We start from the raw sequence: 22,286 nt of genomic DNA on the forward strand, positions 1-22,286 counted from the left end.
AATTTATATAATGAAAATTTTTAAAATTCTACAAAGAAACCAAAAAGAAACTTGTATAAGGTATAGCTTGTTCAGGGAAGTTATCATTGTGAAGATATTATAGAGCCCCAAATTAATTCAATTCCAATAAAATAGAAATAATAAGGTTGTAGTGCTAATAGTTTATTATAAATTAAGATGTTAAAAATGCAAATATCATTAGCAATCTTCTGAAATAAATGGAGAGAGATTTATAACTATGAACTGTATAAACCACATATTTAAAAGTAATTTAAAGTAACACTAGATACAATATTTTATAACATAATATTAATAATTAAATAGTATAGGGATATAAAAATAGATTCATTTAACTATAGGTTTTTGTAAACTAAAAATATTGTTAATTCAAAATAGTAGAGTAAACCTAGTTACAAAACTAATGATGTTAGTATCATTGATAAGCTATCTGGAGGAAGAAAATAAAGTTGAATCTTTATATTTCCTTATACCATAATAAATGGATCTAGATGGATCATTTAAATAAACGTCTAGAATAAATCTATAACATATAATGATATATATATATTTATTCACCATTTTCAGCATAATACAGATACTTAATAAAAATAAAACCAATGTTCTCTTTATACAGATGCAGAAAACATAAAGGACAAAAACATACATTTAATTCCATAACTATCTTTTACTCTGTTGCAAAAATATAATTCTTAAGGAGCCAATAGACAGCTGATAAATTAGGAAAAAAAATTCATTATTTTTGACAAAGGGGCTTATTTTTCTAAAATACAAAAGGCTCTTTCAATCAATGAAGTACAATAATCCAATATAAATACACGATTCACAGTGAATCAATATGTTGTTGTAAATATAAGGTACTTAAAACCTCTTGCAATGTCATTTTATTCTCTATCAGATTGATCAAGATCAAAAGGTTAGATAATAATTGGTTTGACAAAGATGGATGAAAAAAACCCAATACTGAATAACTGAAAATTGGAATAATCTCTATAGTGCAATATTAGTATAAGACTAGACTACTCTAGCAAATGAAAAAGGCATCAACTCTTCACCACAATGGTAATTGTATGCCTTCACTTATATATTTGCCCAAAGACACAAAGATATGTATGCAAGGATATTAGATATTAGCAACTTAAATCATTTCAAGATTGGTAACATTAAATGTAATGCTTGCATACTTTAAAGTTATAAGCCTGTGTGTAAAAAGGATAAGAACATTCGCATAAGTTAATATTAAATAATCACTGAACAAGTCAATAAAAAAGGCATAAAGCTGAGTATATGGTAGACTTTCTTACATATTAAAAGAGATTTATCTGTTTACCAACACCTATGACTACATTTCCATCCATATATCAATAAAAGCACACAGTTATGCTTGTCTCTAATAAGAACTCTCTCTGGAAGGCTGCATAGGAAATAGTTAAGAGCAATTGTCTCTAGTGAGAAAGACATGGAGTACTACAACCTGAAGTAAAATAGTTTTCACTAACCACTTTTGTGCTATTTTATTTTCTTGCTAATACATCTTTATGACTTTTCAAAAAATACCAGCTAATTTTAAAAATGATGTGGATGACATAAATACATATGTACCACAAAGTTTAATAGTTTCCAGAGATTCAAAATTAAAAAAAGAAATCATTGAGGTTAATATATGTCTTATATTTCCTAGGAACTTCAGGAAAAAAAAGGAAATTGACAAGACCAGCTACATGTCACCAAGGAGTTTATAATTTAGTTAACAAAACGAGATTCATGAAAAACACATAAATATAGTCTAATATATGACAACCTCTACTTAAACATAAAGTTCGTATAGAGCTATCTGCAAGTATAACAGAATATAGTTAAGAATATCACTGCAATTTCCATTTTTAGTTTGGTGAATAAAGATGTAACTTCCTAATTCCCCCCGCCAAACATCACTAATCCATGATGCCATTCTTAACCATTGACTACAGAATGAACTTTGAATTGTTTCAAAAAACATGTCCAAAAATTACTGTCTTTTAGAATAAGAATAATAATACATCTATTTGGCATTCCTGATCTAATTGCATCCTGGAAAAGGTAAAGAAAATGTATTCAAATGGCTAAAATCTTTAACTTAGATTATCAGTTATGAACAAATATGAACACTTAGCTTAGATCAAATTTACAAGTGTAAATAGCTTCCTCCTCCCATGGAATATGCAGTGTATATTTGAAGCTTAAACGCTTCTCCATTTTTCTTTTGTTTGCCTTTAATTCTTACAAAAATCCAGATAATTTGTATGATATGTTTAATTAAATTTCTAATTGATGATATTTATTGTGTAAAACTCAAAAACAAATAACATTAGCAAAAATGTTTAAAGAATGTTTAACTTTCATTTTGTTCAATAAGGACAAATCATTATACAGTCAAGTCAGTGGATATGACCTCTTGAAAGGAAAAAAAAAAAAACCCTACAGATTTCCTTGAAAAAAAAAACCTACAGATTTCCTTGATTAAACTGCCCACTATATATAATATGAAACTTTGAGGCTTGCATTAAACTAGTATTAAATTAATTAAATATTAATAACATTAAGTGTCTTTTAGGAATATTAAATATTTTGTATCTCAAAAAATCACAAAAGGAATTAAATGCACACAAATGAGTTTAAATAAGCCATAAAATATCTTATTTTTACAAATTTGTGTTTAAAAATACAGTTTATACTGAAAATACCAGTATTTATTATCTGGTTGAGTTATACACATTTTATGATGTATTTATAATGGTAATTTCAACTTGATAACTGTATAAGACACTTGTGGGATTGCAGTTTTGCCCCTTGAGTAAAGAGAGTAAGAATGACTAAATAATAGCAGCAACAGTAAACAAATAAAACATCAGCATTTAATATCATGACAGCTAGTAAAATCTCTCTCTCTCTCTCTCTCTCTCTCTCTCTCTCTCTCTCTCTCACACACACACACACACACACACACACACACACACACACATACACTCACTCAGACATTATAAGTACTATTTTGATTGGCACACACTTTGAAGTATGCAGTTTATGTTAACCACCACAAAGTCAAGAATTATAGGAAAACCAAGAGTGTCTAGCAACCCCCAAAAAATGTTCTTTCCCAAAATAAATTTATATGATCTCTCTAGAGTTCTCTTCTCTGTTAAATTGTTTGACAATTATTGTTTTAAAGATTTATTTATGCATACAAGAACTGGGGTGTAGGCCATAGTTGCAGAGGGTGAGAGGATTCACCAGAGTCAGAGTGGGGAGCAGGGCAGGCAGAAATACTGAAATACATGGCTGAGGGGAGCAGTGGGCTAGACAGAAGAGGTCTGCTACACCATATGGGTTAGCTTACTGGCCAGGGATCAACCTCATCGTGCAGTGTCTGGCAATAGCTTGATAGCTCTTAGACTTTAACCTGTGCACCACCAGGGAGGCCCCCACTTGACCATTTTTTAAATAGATGTGTATGATGTATTATTTTGCAAAGTGGTTCACTTAGTTTTATCTTAAAATACATAGTAGGATAATTGTCCTGGGATAGTGTTGGCAGTTAATATTAAGAGTATGGTTTTGAAGAGAAATAAATTTTTGAGACTATAAACCTGAATTTACTCAATATTACATTTGATAGTGTCCTTTGAATACCAGGCTTCAAAATGCAATCTTTTTTTTTTAATTTTTACATTACTAATCTCTAATGTCACATATATTTATTTCTCTAACAATGTTTGGTTTCATTCAATTTAGAAAATATTTACTGAATATATTATATGCTTCTTTAGCTAATGAAGAGGGCAGAAAGATGGAAAAGACAAATTCCTGACCTTTGAAGCAGAAGTCTAGGTAACAAACATCCCGATATTGAACATATAAGAGGGAATAAGACAAATGCCATAAAATATCATAGGATGCAACAGAATTTCAAAGCAGAAGAAAATATGTATGATTGAAAGACTGAGTACAAGCTTTTCGGAGATGTTATTTGGAAAGGGATTTTGAAGGGTGGTAGTGAATATTACATATGGATACAAGAAAACAAAAGTATTTCATATAGATGGCAGCCATATGTGTACATTCCTAATATTTAAATATGAACTCTGTGAGAACTAAAACAAATAATACAAAAATGAGAGAACAATTTAGTAACATGGAGATTACTTTGGCTCCTCAATGAGAATGTATCAAGGAACAGACAGTGGATGTAAATCAACTCTTCCTTAGTTTAACCTCTCTTTCATTTTGAGTGAATCCACTGTAAACACTATTTTGTGCATGGATTCTTTATTTTATGCTAAGCATTACTTTCTTTTATGTATATATGCTTATTAAAACTATATACAAAAAGCGATGCATACTGAGTGCTATAGATGATTTTCAATGGTAATTTTGAACTTATGTAGTTTTAGATTAATTTGCTGAATCTAAAGCACAAATGCAACTCCTATGTGAACACATAAAGGCAATAAATGGTGGGACTTGTTCTGGAAGCAATAATAAGGCAGTTTGGGGCCTCATTATTATTAATTGTTAATTTGAGAAATATCTCTTAATCTTAAAGACAATAGAGAACCATAGAAAAAGTTTAAGGTAAAATACATCCAATCATAATTCATGAAGGGGAAATCAAAGCTATGTGGGTATAGAATGAACTGAAGCTATTAATCATTGGGGGTGAAGTTAGGAGGGACCACACATTCTGAGGGAGAGAGAATGTAGGTTTAAGCCTATGTTGTGTTATACGTACTTGAGAAAAATGGAATGGGCGATGGGGAAATAGCAGTTGAAAGTATCAAAAGGTGCTTTCTTCTTTAAATCCATTTACTTAAGGAATTAGTGTGTCTAACAGAAATAGATAAGTGAAGAAGAATTCTGGTTTTGGAGAGAAATTAAGGTGTTCAGCATAGAACTTAAAAAATGCTTGAAACATGGTAAATTTGAGAGGTATTTATCTGAAAATGATGTGTGAAACTTGGGGAGATATTGCCATGGATACTTTGCAGAAAGATGAGTAGGAGCAAGGCAAAGAAATTAAGGGGAAAGGTTTTGTTATGCTTGGGACAGTGCATGTATTCAGCCAATATTTTTCAGTTAGACATAGAAGTAGAGAGAGGAAAATGGTCAAGAAAAAGTGAATTAAAAAAATCTAAATGGTCAGTGACAATAATTCCATGAGAATTTATATGAAAAGATTTTAAATAGAATAACTGTGTTGCAGAAAAAGAAGCCAAAGTGCAGTATTAAGTTCACACTGTTCTCTAAGCACTTTTGTACTTATTATTGTCATTATTATTATTAATTATTATTTTACAGATGAGGAACTTAGTTGGTGTTGTAATTTATCTGAACCCAGTTTCTGAATTGCCAAGTAGGAGTGAAGATGGAGAAGAGTAATGACTGAGGAGTAATTCCTGTTGTCCACCAAAACAGCAATTTCATCAAAAGTAGGATTAAATCTTTGATTGCAAAGGGTAGGAAATGAATGAGAAATAAGACATCTAGGTACACTATACAAGGTCATTTAATGAAGGGAAGGAGGAAGGAAGGAGATGCTAATAAAATCACAGAAATGTTTGTGAAGTTATTGAACTAATTATATTTATAGAGAGGAAGAGAAATTAGTGTGGAGAAAGAAATTGACTGCACAGGAAAGAAAAATCAGTAAGGTCCCTCAGGATCCTATGAGTAAGGAGGTCACAGGATCGATATTTAAAGAAGAACTCTTCTGGGCAAACTGTGGGTGTACCCTTCTTTACATTCAGGAGAGAAGAGTAAGCACATAGCAATAGGTTTAAAACCGCCAGTGGGATGAATCAAAAGAAAATATACAAAAATATACCAGACTCCTAAGGAGCAATATGCAAAGTAGCTTATTAGCTTTACAGCACACTGACACTGGAGAGCTCATCACAATATTTTCATCATAAATAAATAAAAGTATTCCATTGAGTTAGTTACAGGAAGGAAAAGAAGAGCTGTATTTAGAAATTCTTCATTTATAATCTACCACATAATTCTAACAAAAACACTATTTCATATAGAGTATTTTGGGGTCTCATTACACATATAGATTTTAAACAGTAATTAAATTCACCAATTCATTTTGTATTTGCTGATACAAAAATGGGGAAGGAAAACAAAACAATCCACACATAGGACAGAATGACTCAACCATTCACAAAAGCACGTGTGGATTTTCATCACACAGAGGATCAGAGCAGAGAGTGTTTGTGAAGTCACTGTCAGAGATAAATCCCCACATGTGCCAGTTAGTTTTGTTACATTCTTTTGCTAAAGACAACTTTATCCTTAACTCCTAACACTACCCTGGGACCTGCCTTGAAAACATATGTTGCCTTTTCAATGGAATCTAGAATGAAAGATAGATGGATGAGGTTACTCTGTCACCACTCTTGGAAAGATCATCAACAGATTATACAAGTAAAATACTCTTACTCTTTCCCCTAACCTCCCTGCCCCCATAAGCAAGGACAAAAACAGCCATGCTTTGTTGAGAGTCTTTCTAGAAATATTTTGATTATAAAAACTTATATACTTTATTTATTCTTTATTTAAATGACTATCACATACTATCCTCACTTCACTTCTCACTTTCCCTCAATGCTTAATCATCAGAACTATCCATGTAAATGTGTTATAGCATTTTTCATTCTTTAAAATTGCTGCAAGGTATTTCTGGTATTCTACTATACTCATGTATCATGATGCTTGTACCTAGTGCCATATTTTGTCCTATTTAGGTTATTTGAAACATTTAGCTATTAAAAACAATTTACTGTCAGATAGCATATAAAAAATTCCCAATGCCATAGAACATTAAGAAAATGAAATTGAAACAACAATAAGATACCATCATGCACCTATTAGAATGGTGAAAACTCAAAACACTGATAGACTAAATGGCAGTAAGGACTTGGAAAAATGAGATCTCCTCATTCATTGCTTTTGGTATGCAAAATTATAGCTTTGAAAGATGGTAAGGCAGTTTCTTGGAAACTGAGCATCCTTTTACCACACTATTAGCAATGATGTCCGTTGGTATTTTCCCAAATGAGGTGAGAATTCATATCCATGTAAAAACCTGTACATAAATATGCATACCAAATTCATTCATAATTGCCAATACTTGGAAGCAACCAAGATGTCCTTTATTAGGTTAGAAGATACACCCAAGAAATACTCACAATCAATAGAATAGTATTCAACAATAAAAAGTAATGAACTATCAAGTGATGAAAGGACAAGAAGGGAACTTAAATGTATATTACTAACTAAAAGAAGTCCATTTGAAAAAGATATATGCAGTATGATTCCAACTAAGTGATATTCTGGAAAAGGCAAAACTTGAGAAACAATAAAAGGATCATTGGTTGTCTGTAGATATGATGAAGGGTAAATGAACTGACATAGCACAGATGGTTTTTAGGGGAAATGAAACTTTTCTGTATGACACTAGTGTGACACATATTGTGTATTTATTAAAACCCATAGTTTGTGTAACACCAAGAGTGAATATTCATGTGAACTATGGACTGGGTGCTAAGGATGTGCCAAAGCATAAATATGGCTTCATCATCTTAAGAAATCTATCGTTCAGCTACACAATGCTGATAGTGAAGGGGGCTGTATTTGTAGGCAGGGAAGGTAGGGGAGGATGTGGGAACTTTCTGCTCAATTCCACTGTGAATCTAAAATTGATCTAAAAAATAGTCTACTTAAATACATTTTCACAGAAATTTTAATTTTACACCATCTAATTTCATTTGGTTCTAAAATTTAAATATATGAATTGTGATTTATGAATTAATTTCTTGATTTGAAGTGTGGATTTAGTTCTAAAATGCATGGCTTTTAAATCTGTTTAATGCTAATTTCTGATTCAATTATTGTATAGGGGGAATGTTTTCCATAAATTTGGACCTAATATGTGGTCAAATTTGAAAATATTTTGTGTGAGTTTCATGTTAATGTAAGATTCTTTTATATAACTATAAACTTATTAAATATTTGACATTTTCTTGAAGACGACACTGCCCTTTACATGCTTAAGAAACATTTATATTTGTCCATTTGAGAGTTCCCCTAATTTCATATGGATTGGTCTTTCTAAAATTATACCAGAGATAATAAGAATTGGGGTATCTTGCAAGCTGTGTTGCAATAATTTCCCTTGGTTTATTGTATATTAACTGTCTTTTCCAGTTTTGGACCATTCTGATATTAAAGAGAAAGGATACTTTTTTATGGTGAAATTTTCTTTTAATGTATTATTGGTTTTGATATTATAATTATAATGTTGATAGTAAAGGTCATGAGAGAGAGAGATGGTTTATGTTGCTGTGTGTATAAGACTAACATCTAGGGCTGTAAAAACAATATTGTTGCTTAAAAGAATAACTTAAACACATGTATCTTTTTCAAATGCACTGAAGGAGATTAAATGGCACTGCAACAAAGACTTAGATTTCATTTTTGCTTAATCTTGAGTACATTTACCATGAATGCTTTTGATGATTTGTTTTGTGACAATTTTCTTCATATGTTTTATGTTCTTTTTTTACCCTCTTTTTTTTGGCATAGAAGAACTGGGGTGTAGGCCAGAGGTGCAGGAAGATGAGGAGATTCACCAGAGACAGATTAGGGAGCAGAACAGGCAAAGCTATTGAAATATACTGCTAAGGGGAACAGGGGGTAGGCAGGAGAGGTCTGCTGTGCTATGTGGGTTAGCTCTCTGGCCAGGCATTGAACTCAGGCCATAGTGGTGCTATTGCTGAGACTTAAACTGTAGGCCACCAGGGAGGCCCCTATCTCAGAATTCAACTTATAATCTAAAACAACCATTGTACAGGATCAAAATATGCTCCCCATACCCCTCACACCCCCTGAGTACCAATTTAGGGAAAGCATAATTTTGAAGTCAAGACATTTGTGATTCAATGGACATAGAAAGAAGTCTTCCCAGAGCTTTCCTTATCTAACTAAAAGCATAAATGGTTGAGAAGACTGCCATAAATCTCTCTTCCATGGAAGATGTGAAGAAATGTTTTTTTCTCCTTCCATTAATCATCCTCACTATACTTCAGATTGATTTATTTATATTTATGTATTTTTAAGTTTTATTGATTTACAGATGACATAACTGTGCAATTTTGAGTAGAATTGCATACCTCCACATATGACTGTACCACACTCACCTTACACCATATATATTTTTAAGTTGAGTCACATTCAGTAAAAGCTACTCCATACATGTTTAAAGCAAAATATCAATATACACATAAAATATAATTCACAAGCACTTGAAGTTTTCTATTAGTATCACTTAATCCTGTTATTTATCTTTTATATGTCTTCTCTGCATATTTTCTGTTATAGAAAGCTCAAACCAGTTATTACCAACATGTACCTTTTAGAACTTACTTTATTATAAAGCTATTTATAATTTATTTCTATATAAAGATTTATAAAATGGTTTCACATTTAGAGATTCATCTGAGTCTTGATCACATATTAATTTAGTTTTAACTCAGGATTTTCTGTATCAATTTATATTTGGTTTCACGATATCCTTGCCAGTTTCTTATTCCTATACCCATGAAAGTCTAAACTATCTGATATACTTCAACATTAGCACAGAAGCTGCATTAGTATGCAGAAGTAACATGGGGAAAAATATGTTCGGTATATGTTTAGAATGGTATTAACCTGAGTGAAATATCTGACTCTTCAGAATCAGTTTTAGAATATTAAATTAAAATATGCTTATTTAGTAAATAATTCACTTAACAAGTTATTCATCTACTGTTAATATATTCTAATATGTTAATCCCTATATTCAAAATCATGCTTTTCTAGCCAATATTCCAAAGTGAGACTTTTCTTATAATAATTGAAGAGTCATATAATTGTGAAAAATATTGTTGGAAATGTAACTATTATGGAAAGAAAATTCCCTCACGTGGGATGGACCTCAAACGTATTTATCTATGTCAATTGCAAGCTTATATTTATCGATTTCTTATTTGAATGCTTAATTGTAATCAGGAGAAAAGTAACAAAATTTACCTTTAGCTTTTAAATGCCCAAGGGACATGTGGTATTTTTTATTACTGTGATAACTTTCCATTTCTACCTTTGGGTTGAGATAGTAGGAGTAAAATGAATCACTAAGAGCTCATGATTAAGCAATTCAAAAGCAATTTAACATTAAAATGAAATTTCATAGGTTCCAGATTATATCCCCGAATCTACAGAAAATTATTTCCATGGGTTATTGGATTATGATATCAATCATTTCACAAATTACATCAAAATAGTTAAGTCATAATCTATTATTCTTTAAGCTTCAAGTCATCTGGTATAGAATGAGAAATAAATAAATAAATCAGTTTATCATAGAAGGCAGATAATATTGCATGCTGTAAAATGGAAAAGTCATAATAACAGCCTTCATTTAAAAAAATGAGTTTAAGTGACTTTCAGAACAAAGGCTTACATGACAAGGATCATTTTCCTCCTAATGGAATCCAGCACTAGTTAAAAAAAAAGTATACATTTCTACCTTTCTCTTATAGTCATCTTTTCTAGTTCTAAGCATTACTTATATGGAAAGAGGAATATCTATGGTATTAGCACTTGTCTTTCTGTAGACTTAAATGTCAGACTCTGAAACCAGATTACCTGATTTCAAATCCTAATTCTGCCATGCTGGCACTATGAGCCAGCAAAGTAAAATTCCTTTTAACTTTTATTCATTTGAATTAAAATGCTCTCTGGGCCTCAATTTCCCCATTGTGAAATGCAAGGATGAAAAGAGCTCATACAGGGTACATATCTAGAAATGTGCAGACTTATACTCAGTAAATGTTAGCTACTACTGTTGATAACACATACACACACACACACACACATCTATTATATGTATATAATAGATGTGTGTGTGTGTGTAAGGTATAAATGTGAACACACCTCTTAAACACACAGAATTATACATCTAAGAAGCCCAAGCTAGACTGAACCCAAAACTCTGCTTACCTGTCTTCCGACATGAAAACTTGGTTTTGTGGTCACACAATCTTAAAGTGCCATTGCAGCCTTTTTCATCACTACCGTCTTCACAATCTTTTTCTCCATCACAGCGCCACATATCAGGAATACAATTTCCATCAGGATGGCAATGAAATTCATTTTCACTGCAACCAGCAGGAGAACGAATCTCTTAAATAGAAATGAAGGATAGAGAGACAGAAGGGGGGAAAATGGAGAGAAATTAAGATTTAACTTGATAATTTCTCAAGTTTTTCTTTCTTCAGGCATTACTATGAAGCTAGAGAACATGATTTTATTTGAGTTGTTTAATAGCTATAAATTCTCTGTATTTTCAAATTATTTTCAGTAATGTTAATAATTAGAGAAAATGTATCTTGCCTCCCACAGATTTACTGAAAATGCCATGTACATTAGGATAAGGGGACATGAAAGTATGATAATGTGTGGATACTATGTTGTGATTTCAATTAGTATCTTAACGAATGAGGTCTATGAAGGATTTTTACTAATAAGAGAGGTCCCTCATTCTACTACAAATGTTAAGATTTAGTTGATGTTTTGACATTTCTTTAAATAAGTACTTTCAGACTATTGTGGTAAATAATCAAAATATTTTAACTACTTTCTGATTAACAAAATCTTTGAAAAAACTCTCCAAGTTGTGAAAAACACATAAACATAAATCCTAAGTAATGAGCAAATCTTTAGGATGTAATATTTCAAATCTGAAATCAGAAAAGACACATATAAGAAATGAATGAGGCACTACAACTTCAAATTCATTTTTTTCATTAATAATTTATAGAGTACCCAGATAACACTATTCTAAAAACCTGATGACAAAAATAATAGGTCAAATGTTACATATAAGCATACACAAGAATAAAGAAGCAAACACTGGGGGTATAGATGGTTTATATTTAATTGAATATAAGTATAATTGATATTAATTATTTTATTAATATCTATTATGCAATATTACATTAACCTATATTACCCTGTTGGCAAATAAATATTTTAGTACACATTTTTCTAGACCAAAATTCTAATACTACAAATTTGTTGTGTATCTTGCATAGTTATATCTAACAATTAATTCACATCACATGTATAATGGCAATTAATCTGTACCATTTATGATAAGTTGAAGCAAGCATATGTAAGTTATCCCTTACTTGATGTGCTAGGAATAAGGTGGTTATGAATCAAGGCAAATTCACTTAAGGTCAAAGCTAATAATATCACCAAGCTAGTTACTTAGTCTTTTGAGACTTCTATTTGCTCACTGGAAAAGTAGTTTACAGAGATGTGAGAATTAAAATGAGTTTTGTGAATGACTATCAAATCAACAACAGAACATTGTTCCTATTTTCTCTAATACACATATCTCAATTTCTGATTATTTTATTTAAAACTTTCAATAATTATATGCCAGGTGATACAACATTATAAAGATGTACGAGAGATGATATTTCCCAAGTATTACTAGAGTAATAACTGGGTTGTAGGAGAAGAGAAAAAACCACACCCCCGCCCAAAGCAAAAGTAAAGAAGTTCTGTTGATAGAAAATAGGAGTCTCAATGCACAAAAAAAAAAAAAAAAAAAAAATCTATATAGGGCTAATAGACTAATTATTATATAGAAATCATTATGTATTATAGAAACATCTATGTATTATATAGAAAATTCTATATATTTTGTAGAAAATCTATAGGATTGATTTTCAAAAGTAACCTCTAGAGAGAACATAAAATAACCACACCCAATGTACAGAGAAGGCACCTAGTCTCACCTTAAAATCCCTTCCCACAGCATAGGCTTTCTTTTTCTACTTTTCTAGACACCAAAATCATTCTATAGTGTTCATGATTAAGTAAAATAATTTCAGTTTCAATAATGTAGTTCTTGTATATTTTATTAAAGTAATACTGGTTTACAACATTAAGTTGGTTCTATACAAACCAACAATTAACCTGCTTCAAAATGAGCTTTGCAAATGATAAACTCTTACTACAGTGAAGGAGTTCCTTTTTCCCTTTGTCTGCAGTTATGTCGACTTTAGATCTAGAATTCTAATATTTTTGTTCAGTGTTATATATAGCTGAAAATAAGTTGCGAACACACGGAAAGAAGAATCTTTGTAGAAAAGTTTTATGCTGCTATAGTCAAATCATTTTCTATGTTTTGTTTCATATTGTTTGGTTTATTTGTGCTTCATAAATGGATCTACTCCTTTGTTTTCTTATTATAAACATCATCTTATGCATTAATTATGAATGTAATATTTCTGTGAAGTGTTTATTTCCTTTATTTTTTTCTTTAGTTCCTCATGTCTAAATCTCTATGTACTGGTATTATATCTAGAAAGGAACATTAAAAATGTTTAGATTATAGTAACTTTAAAATGAGGGTATAGTTTGGAGAAGACAATATGTTATATAATATAAACATTCAACTCTAAGTAGTTAACAGTTCTCCTCTTAATAAAGTATATACACAAGTCACTAATATGTACTTCCTATTCTTGGTTATATTATCTCCCCAACCTGAATTGCCTTCTCATTTACAGTTCACATTTTAATGTTCATAATTTTCTTTAAGACTCACTTAATCAAAAAAAAAAAAAACAACTTCATAGGATTGAGTCTTTTATTTTTTGGTGTCTACAGGTTCATGGAATTCAAGGGTAGGCTTTAGGAATTTAAAAAAATCTCAGAAACCACATATGATACTTTCATGTTGATTCGAATTTTATTCCTGTGGAGGGGATTTTGACTCTCTAGATAGACTTTTTTTTTTTTTTTTTTTTTTTTTTAAAGATTTGTTTATTGATTGATTGATTGATTTATACATACAAGCACTGGGTACAGTCAGAAGCGCGGGAGGGCGAGAGAATTCACCAGAGCCAGAGCGGGGAGCAGAGCAGGCAGAAGGACCGAAGTACACTGCTGAGGGGAGCAGTGGGCGGCAGGAGAGGTCTGCGCGCCATGTGGGACCCTCCTCTGGTGGCCGGGGAACAGCTGGGGATTGAACCGGCACTGCAGAGGCTGCAGGCAGCTTCGCAACCCAGTGCTCAACCGCTGCGCCACCGGGGAGGCCCTCTCTAGATAGACTTTAAGAGGAATGACTAGACCAGTTTCACATTTTTATGTTTCTTTATCCTCTATTCTATATGCCTTGTATATAAAGGAAGTTTATATTGTATTTCACTTTTCTTTATGCTTCAAATAAATTATATTTGGCTAAATTAAAACCGAGAGATAAAAAGAAATAACCATCTGTTCATTTTTATTTTTATTAAAATATATCTGCTTACTAAGAGCATCCCATTTCACAGAAATATAAATTAATAATCAATTTGTCTGCAATTAGACAACAAATAAGCAACCCAGATGTGATGATTTAATTTCATTTAATTGAAGTTATAAAGGCTGCCTTTTTAACACTGGAGTCATTACTTCCTTCCTGAAACACTTTTCTGATATAGACACTCAAGAAGGGAAAAAAATAGCTCATATAATAATCAAGCAGTATCTGTAAACCTCTTTTTTAATATTTAAACTACTGTTTAAGCTTTTTTCTAAAAAGATAATATTTATTTTATTCAAATATCATGTTAAAATTTTGTCTTTTATGAAACATCAATAAATTAAACGTTGCATTAGGCAATCTATTCCCCCCCTGAGCTTGTTTCTTCAATTGATTGCCAAGTAGGAAAGAGGAAGAAAGATCCAAGAAATAAGAAAATTTGGCTAATAGTACTCGTGGTCATACATCTAATTAGCCACAAAGTCACTAGAGTTTAGTTTCATATTAATTTAAATGAAAATATTGGCCTAAGTGATTACTTCATTGGTTCTTTTTACATATATATTACAAAGTGCCAGACATTTTACAAATACTAGGACAGAGCAATGAATAATAAAGAAATATTACTATTCTCACAGAATTTACATGAGGGGAAAAGGAAGTTTGTAAGCAACAAATATATACATATACAAGTTCATAAACTAGATTAATCCAGAAAGTGAGTAGAGTAAGCAAAGAAAATAGATATAAGGAGTACTATAGGGGAAAGAATATAAGAAGATACATCACTCTTCATTACAACACATTGGTTAGAGCTAGTCATGTGGATGGGGTCCATCATGTTGGTTCCACACAAGCACAAATTTTCCAGGAAATACAAGCTTCCTATTTCCAGAAAAGAGAAGAAATGGAGATATATCATGAACATCTCTCCTGACTATCATAAGGAGTACCGTGTATATAGGAGGTATCTTAATTAGAGCGGATAGAGAATCTTTCTGAGGTGAAATTTGAGATGAGCCCAAAACATTGCAAAGTGGGTAGGGGTGGAATCTTGTAGGCTTTCTCGATAATTCTGCTAAGATAAGTTTGCCAGGTATCTCTCTATTAGAGGATTTCAAATAGAGGAGTGATATTAAAACTGAATCTAAACCATAGAAAACTCTCACTGGCTGCTGTGTGAAAAACAGACGTGAAGTATCTTGTGTGGAAGTAGAGAGATGAAATCATTTGCTAGAATCCAGGTGAAAATAAAAGGTAAAGATTATAGAATAATGGGATACAGGGAAAGAGATGATGTAGATGTTATAAAGCAATATCACGGTGAGGCCATATGTGAAAACACCATGATATACTTAGAAAAACTGACCTGGACTTGGGGATTTCAAATAAGGCATTCTTCTTATGACAGAAGATAAGTTCTAAAAAATGATTAAAATCAGGTAGAGGAGAAAATGGAATGGGATAAAATAGATTCTGAACAAATCAGCAGCATTCATAAAATTCTGTGATGTATGAGAAGGGTAAAGGGAAGAAAAGTCAAGCTAAAAGCATGGCCCAGACATTGAACAGTCCTGTGTGCTATGTTAAATGATTTGGACATAATCCTAAAAGCAATTGACAATCAGAGATAGGACTTTCAACAAGATTCTAAAACTCAAATACGTAACATATAGATCATTTTGGAAGCACTTAGACAGTAAACAGAAAGGGAGAAAATGATCTCTAAAAGTTCAGAAATTTGCAATATACACCTATTTCATCTACCTGAACAATCAAGTTTATTATAATGCCAGGTAGATAAGCATGCACACGTGTGTGAGTGTTTGTGTGTATGTGTATGCATGCTCATAATTTCAGACTCTTTTCTTTCCCATTTCTCAGTCTACCCCCTTATAATAAATTAAAAACATCACAAAACTATTTTTCAGTATCTGTCAGGTATGGGTGAGTGATGATTGTTAGGAATAGTCATCTTCCACCAGAAAATACAGAAAAATTCATGGAGTTTTATTTCTGCCCAACCTTCTTGCCAAATGAAATCAGCTTCTGTTAACAGTTGTTGATTTTGCCCCTGGATGGAGAGCTACATTCCTCAGAGGAGCCTGTGATGACCATTTCAACCTGAGCTCCTGGCCTATGTGTTTCCCCAAAGCCCCATTTGTCTAAGCTTCAGGGCTTGGCATTCAATCTGTACAGCTTGTCTCAAAGGAGTATTAAAATGATGACTATGTTTATATGTATATGCTCATGCTGTTTCACTGTTAGGTTTTCATGTTGATGATGCTGGTTATATTTTTAACTAATGCAATTTTATTATATTTTTACCCTGAAGCTATTTAAACCAAGCATACAATTTGGGAAATGTAATAAATAAATAACTGCAAAGCCCTGGAGGAAATGTGGCAACTGATTGTGGAATTTATCCCAATATTTAAATGAATCCACTGTAACTAAATATTTGGAGTTAGAAAACTAGCAAATGTACTGAGACAGAAATAAATATTTTCTCCTAAATTAATAAAGAAGAATATCAGGAATTGCAAAATTTTTATTTATACTGTTTCTCTCAGTCAAAATATATAATATATATTTTTGGTTTGTAAGGAATGTTCAACATCCCCTGAGGAAATAGTTAATAATGGTATTGCAAAAATAATGGGTTATTTATATTGTGAGACAAATCTGGGGAAAAAACTTTCTTGTGAATTGTTTTAATAGAGTTTATACCTTCACTTGTCATTCATTGCAAAATGCTTTGAAAAGTAAAAATCATGGTGCCCTTTTTCTATAATTGCTGTGTCAGTACATCTCAGTTCCTAGATTTTCAATGAATCATTATAAATTAATAATTTCTGTACCTAAAGCAGCTGTTAGCTCCAGATTCCTAGATACTCTTCAACTACCCTGAAACTACTTAGAAATGGTGTGGCAGGGCCTCCCTGATGGCGCAGCGGGTTGAGCGCTGAGCTGTGAAGCTGTCTGCAGCCTCTGCAGTGCGAGTTCGATCCCAGCCGGCCAGCGAGGGTCCCACATGGTGAGGCAGACCTCTCCTGTCTTGACCTCTGCTCCCCTCAGCACTGTATTTCATCAATCTGCATGTTCTGTTCCCCACTCTGTCTCAGGTGTATCCTCACACCCTCCCACACTCCTGACTGTACCCCAGCTCTTGTATTAAAAAAAAAAAGAAAGAAAGAAAGAAATGGTTGGCAGTCTATCAATAGTTTTATTGAATTTATCAACTGGGTGTGTCTATAACCTTCTCCTGCTTCTGCCTGAGGCGACCATTAACATCTCCCTAAGGAGGTGGTCCTTGTTTTCTAGAAATTCTTAGAGAACCATTTATTCTTTAAACCTAACTCCTAGGCTTGAGCTGTGAGTGGCTAGACCCTGAATATGGGTTGGTGTGGGTCCACTATCATGCTCTTCTCTATGAAATGTAGGATGGATTTGCCTAGGAGGGCTGCTGATTGCCTTGTTACTTAAGTCTCTGCTGAAAATTAACAATGAAGTCAAGCCTGAAGTCTCTCTTTAAATCAACTTTTCCTCATCCCATTTGATATGGATGACTTCCTGTGCCATTTATGTTTTAGATGCATAACTCCTGGTTATTATGCTTACCGGGCACCCATCTCTTTCACCCCAACAGACTCCATGTCTTAGGTTTCATAGTTTGCCTTCTATTTTATTTTAAAGATTTATTTTTATTTATGCAAAAACTGGAGTACAGTCAGAGGCGTCGGGGGTTGGGGGGTTGGGGGGTGAGAGAATTCACCAGAGACAGAGCAGGGAACAGAACAGGCAGACTGACTGAAATACACTGCTGAGGGGAGCAGCGGGCGAGGGAAGAGAGGTCTGCTTGCCATGTGGGATTCTTCGTGGCCGGCCAGGCAGAGGCTGAGGACAGCTTCACAGTACAGCTCTCAACCTGCTGTGCCACTGGGGAGGTCCAGCCTTCTATTTTAACAACTATTTTAGACATATATAGATGATTGCAGAACCTGGAAAAGCTGTTGCTGCTGTTGATGCATAACATACCACTACTTGTCTTACACACACACACACACACACACACACACACACAATTTGAATTTTTGGAACCCAGCTGCACTGTCAACTTTGGAAAAAGTATCCTAGTAATTTTCTCATCCCCATTAATTTTTTGTGTTTGCTTTCATCCATAATAAGCTCGTTGGTCTATGAAATATGGACATAAAGGCTTATTTGGGTATGGCTCCTTTATATCTTGTCTCTATTTGTGATTTAAATGACGGACCAACATATTCTGACCTGCAAACCAATTCTGTTCTACTGACTGGTTTTGGTAATAACATTTTACTGAAACACAGTCATAATCACTAGTTAACACATAGTCTGTGGCTTCTTCTTTGCTAAAATAGTGGAGATGGGTAGTTGAACAGGCAAGATTTAATATATTTACTATGTGAGCCTTTACAGAAAAGATTTGACAACTTCTAAATGTTGTAAATTCTGTTTATGATTCATAGAACATCCCACTCAAGTGCATATATATTAAAACAAATATGCTGAAAGATTTTGATATGAATTAATATTCCAAGCCAATAAGGTTGTGATCGTTTAAGTAGAATTTTTTATGCACCAACGCTATCTGTGGAAAGGTTTCAGTGTAAACAATGACAGACTTCTTTGGAAGTTCATGTGTGCACAAATACCAATCTGGAAGTGAAATAAATTCCCTGATCAAAAGAGAATTGATCTGGTCTTTATATTGCAGGAATGTAATATCTAAATGCAAATTCAGATGAAACCTCACATAAATAAGGAAACAAATGCTGACAGTTCAAATAGATTCTGAAAAATACTACCTACCAACTATTTCTATAGGAAGAAAGCAAAGTTTTCTCCAATTGCTATTTTTTTTACTCTTACAAAAGCATGGGCACTACTCAGATATTGAGAGGTGAATTGATTATTATCCATGTCTTTACCTTTTTTCAGTCAGCTTGTTTTTTTCTTGAATGCTTAAAGTCCTACCATTTCTCTGATCCTTAACTACAACTTGGGAATGAGGAAGGATATTAATTAACTATGGAAATTAATACATTCTTACCATGATTTTTCAGCTTTATTAAAAGTACAGAAACAGACTGAGTTTCCTGATTAAAATTAGATGCTTTGTCAACTATTGACTTTAATTATTAATTATATATTTTAAAAACCAAGATATGACCCCCATTTAACACCAAGGTGTATAATTGCTATCTTAATTTAAAAAAAAGCTAAATTTGTCTAGGAATAAGTGTGAACCCATTACTAATTTTCTGCATATTTCACATGGAATAACTGACTTCTTTATTCTTATTTTAATGGGCCATTTCCTAATATTTAACTTTTTAACTTATATTTATTTGATTCCTTTTAACAGACCTGATAATCACATTTCTAGAAACATAGATTCTTAAAACAGGCACTGTATTAATCGATTCAAATTGAGCATGCAATTTGTTCTTAATGAAATTTGTTCATAGAATTAATGTCGGAAAGAGATATTATATTCTGGAAATAAACAGAGGTTCCTCTGATATGATCCATTACAAATTAGCATTGTTTTGATATTTTAAAATTAGCTTAAGGAGGATGAATCAATCTCTAAGAGATCAAAGTTAAGCTAGACTATATGTAGTTCATTGAAAGTAGATATATTTCTTTAAAACTAGATTTTCAGTTAGTTTTTAATCATATTTTATTAGGAAACAATCCATATTTTCATTAAAAGAGAATAGTCAAAAAAATTGATAAATGTTTATATGACTTTGCTGAGTCTACAGCATGATTTCTTAATTTCCCCAAATTCAAGGTCAATATTTTATTCTCAGTAAATTCAGTGATTGTGAAATAATAGTTGTTATTTTTCAGTAAAGATCAATTGAAAATATCTTCATAATATTTTAATGAAAGAAAAACAAAACAGATAACTGAGACTGATTGTTTCCTGATTTCTGTTTTCCATGTGGTTAGAATGAAATTGTGCTACAAAACACATGATGTTTCACTTAAAATAGGACATGATATAGACAGGAATGTAAAAGTTGTTTTTTTTTTATTTCCATTCTCTTCGCACTTAAATATTTTACCCAATTCTTTAACTATAAATCAATTTTAATAACTGAACTTGGCATAACTTTGAATTCCAAAATATTTCCTGAAAATACTAATGTGCATCAAAGGGCTTAACCTCTACCTCTTTAATACAGAACATTATCAGCTCCTTCAGGAAAGTACATTTTTTTCTTTAAAGATTTATTTATTTATCCATACAAGAACTGGGGTACAGTCCAGATTCATGGGAGGGTGAGAGGATTCACCAGAGCCAGAGCGGGTAACAGAACAGGCATACTGGCGAAACACACTGCTGAGGGGAGCAGCGGTCGAGACAGGAGAGGTCTGCGGCACCATGTGAGACCCTCGCCAGCCTGCCGGGAACGAACTGGCGGTGCAGAGGCTGTGGACAGCTTCACACACAGCGCAGCGCTCAACTGCCTGCACCACCAGGGGAGGCCCAAGAGAGTACATTTTTTTAAGTTATATGCACATGAGGATAATTTTATCTTGCTGAGTCTTTTTCCTGTCTACATAAGTAAAGAGCTGAACTAAATGATTTATTGATTTTTTTTTTCCAGTTTCTTACATTCTCTGAGTGTATGTGGTAAAACTTTTATGCAGACAAACATACTCTTTGGGGGACTAAAGAGATTTGTGAGGGACTGTTCCAATGACAAAATTCCCGAATCCACTTATCAAGAAGAATTGTGGGAGGATAAGCAGATAGGAACAAAAAGAGAGAACAATTTACTGTGATTGTTTAATGTAATGACCTAGCCATTCTAGCGTCCTTTGGGAAATTTCATTACAATAACCTATAATAAGTAGAAAAGTCTTTCTTTTCTCATCTTAAAGTGAAATTGAGCATGCAATTGAGAACAAAGTAGTAATTATTTGGGCATTATATGAATTTTAATTCACAGAGAGAAAGGAAAAATCAAATTCCATAGTTGCATAAGCAGACAAATGAATTTAGGAATCAAGAGCAAAAAACCTTTGTTTGAAACTCCAGCTGCGTAATCCTAGGCAAGTATCTTAACCTCTCTAGGTAATCTTTATTATGAGGACTAAATGGAAAAACAAATGTAAAGTGTCTAGCATTTAATGGATTGCCAACATGTCAACTCTTTTTTTCCTCAATATTATCACTAATGGAATCTCCTCACTAGGCAGTTACTATTAAATAACAGCTACATAAAAAATTTAAACTTTTCTTATCTTTCTAGAGCTTACTATGTATTGGGAAGAGAGGACTTAAATAAAAAAAAAAGAAATAAACAATAATAAACGATAAGGGAGACATCCTATCTATTTTATTGTATTGAATCCTGGGTTTAAATGGCAAGTGTTTATTGTATAATTGAAAGTGACTGCATTATAAGTAAATGTACTAAGGGACTGTTACTAAGGAACTATAAGAGACTAGCTCAGTACCCCTAATCTTGTACAACTCATGAAAGTCAACTCTAGCATCTGAATGTAAAGTGCAGGAACAGAAACAATTTGTAGATATTTAAGACAAAACATGTATGAGTTGGATTCTGAAAGGATAAGCAAATTTTGTGTTCATGAAATAGACTGACTCAGGAATTATTTTATTATCACTCACTTATATATCAAATATTGTGCTCAACTATGAAACTACAAAGAAAAAAATATTTACCTTTCCTCTTAAATCTGGGAACAGGGAAACAGTCAGATAAATGAGTGTATGAATGAATAAGGACAAAGTCTAAAAGAGAAGTGGAAATTTTGAAAGTGGAAGCAAAGTTAAATTGTTAAT

General features: G+C 32.5%; 1 protein-coding gene across 1 annotated transcript in view; it reads right to left on the reverse strand.

The window, feature by feature from the left end:
• The window catches only part of LRP1B (LDL receptor related protein 1B), a gene marked incomplete at its 3' end in the record, with an annotated part of 1,731,654 nt that overhangs the window by 590,013 nt on the left and 1,119,355 nt on the right, over positions 1 to 22,286 (reverse strand). Inside the window, exon 21 of the mRNA XM_084254814.1 lies at positions 11,095 to 11,277. Within this exon, the coding sequence (XP_084110940.1) occupies positions 11,095 to 11,277 (183 nt within the window). The remainder of the gene's footprint in view (positions 1 to 11,094; positions 11,278 to 22,286) is intronic.

Source organism: Talpa europaea (assembly GCF_964194135.1).
Source record: "Talpa europaea genome assembly, chromosome: 1".
In the NCBI taxonomy this organism is placed as follows: Eukaryota; Metazoa; Chordata; class Mammalia; order Eulipotyphla; family Talpidae; genus Talpa; species Talpa europaea.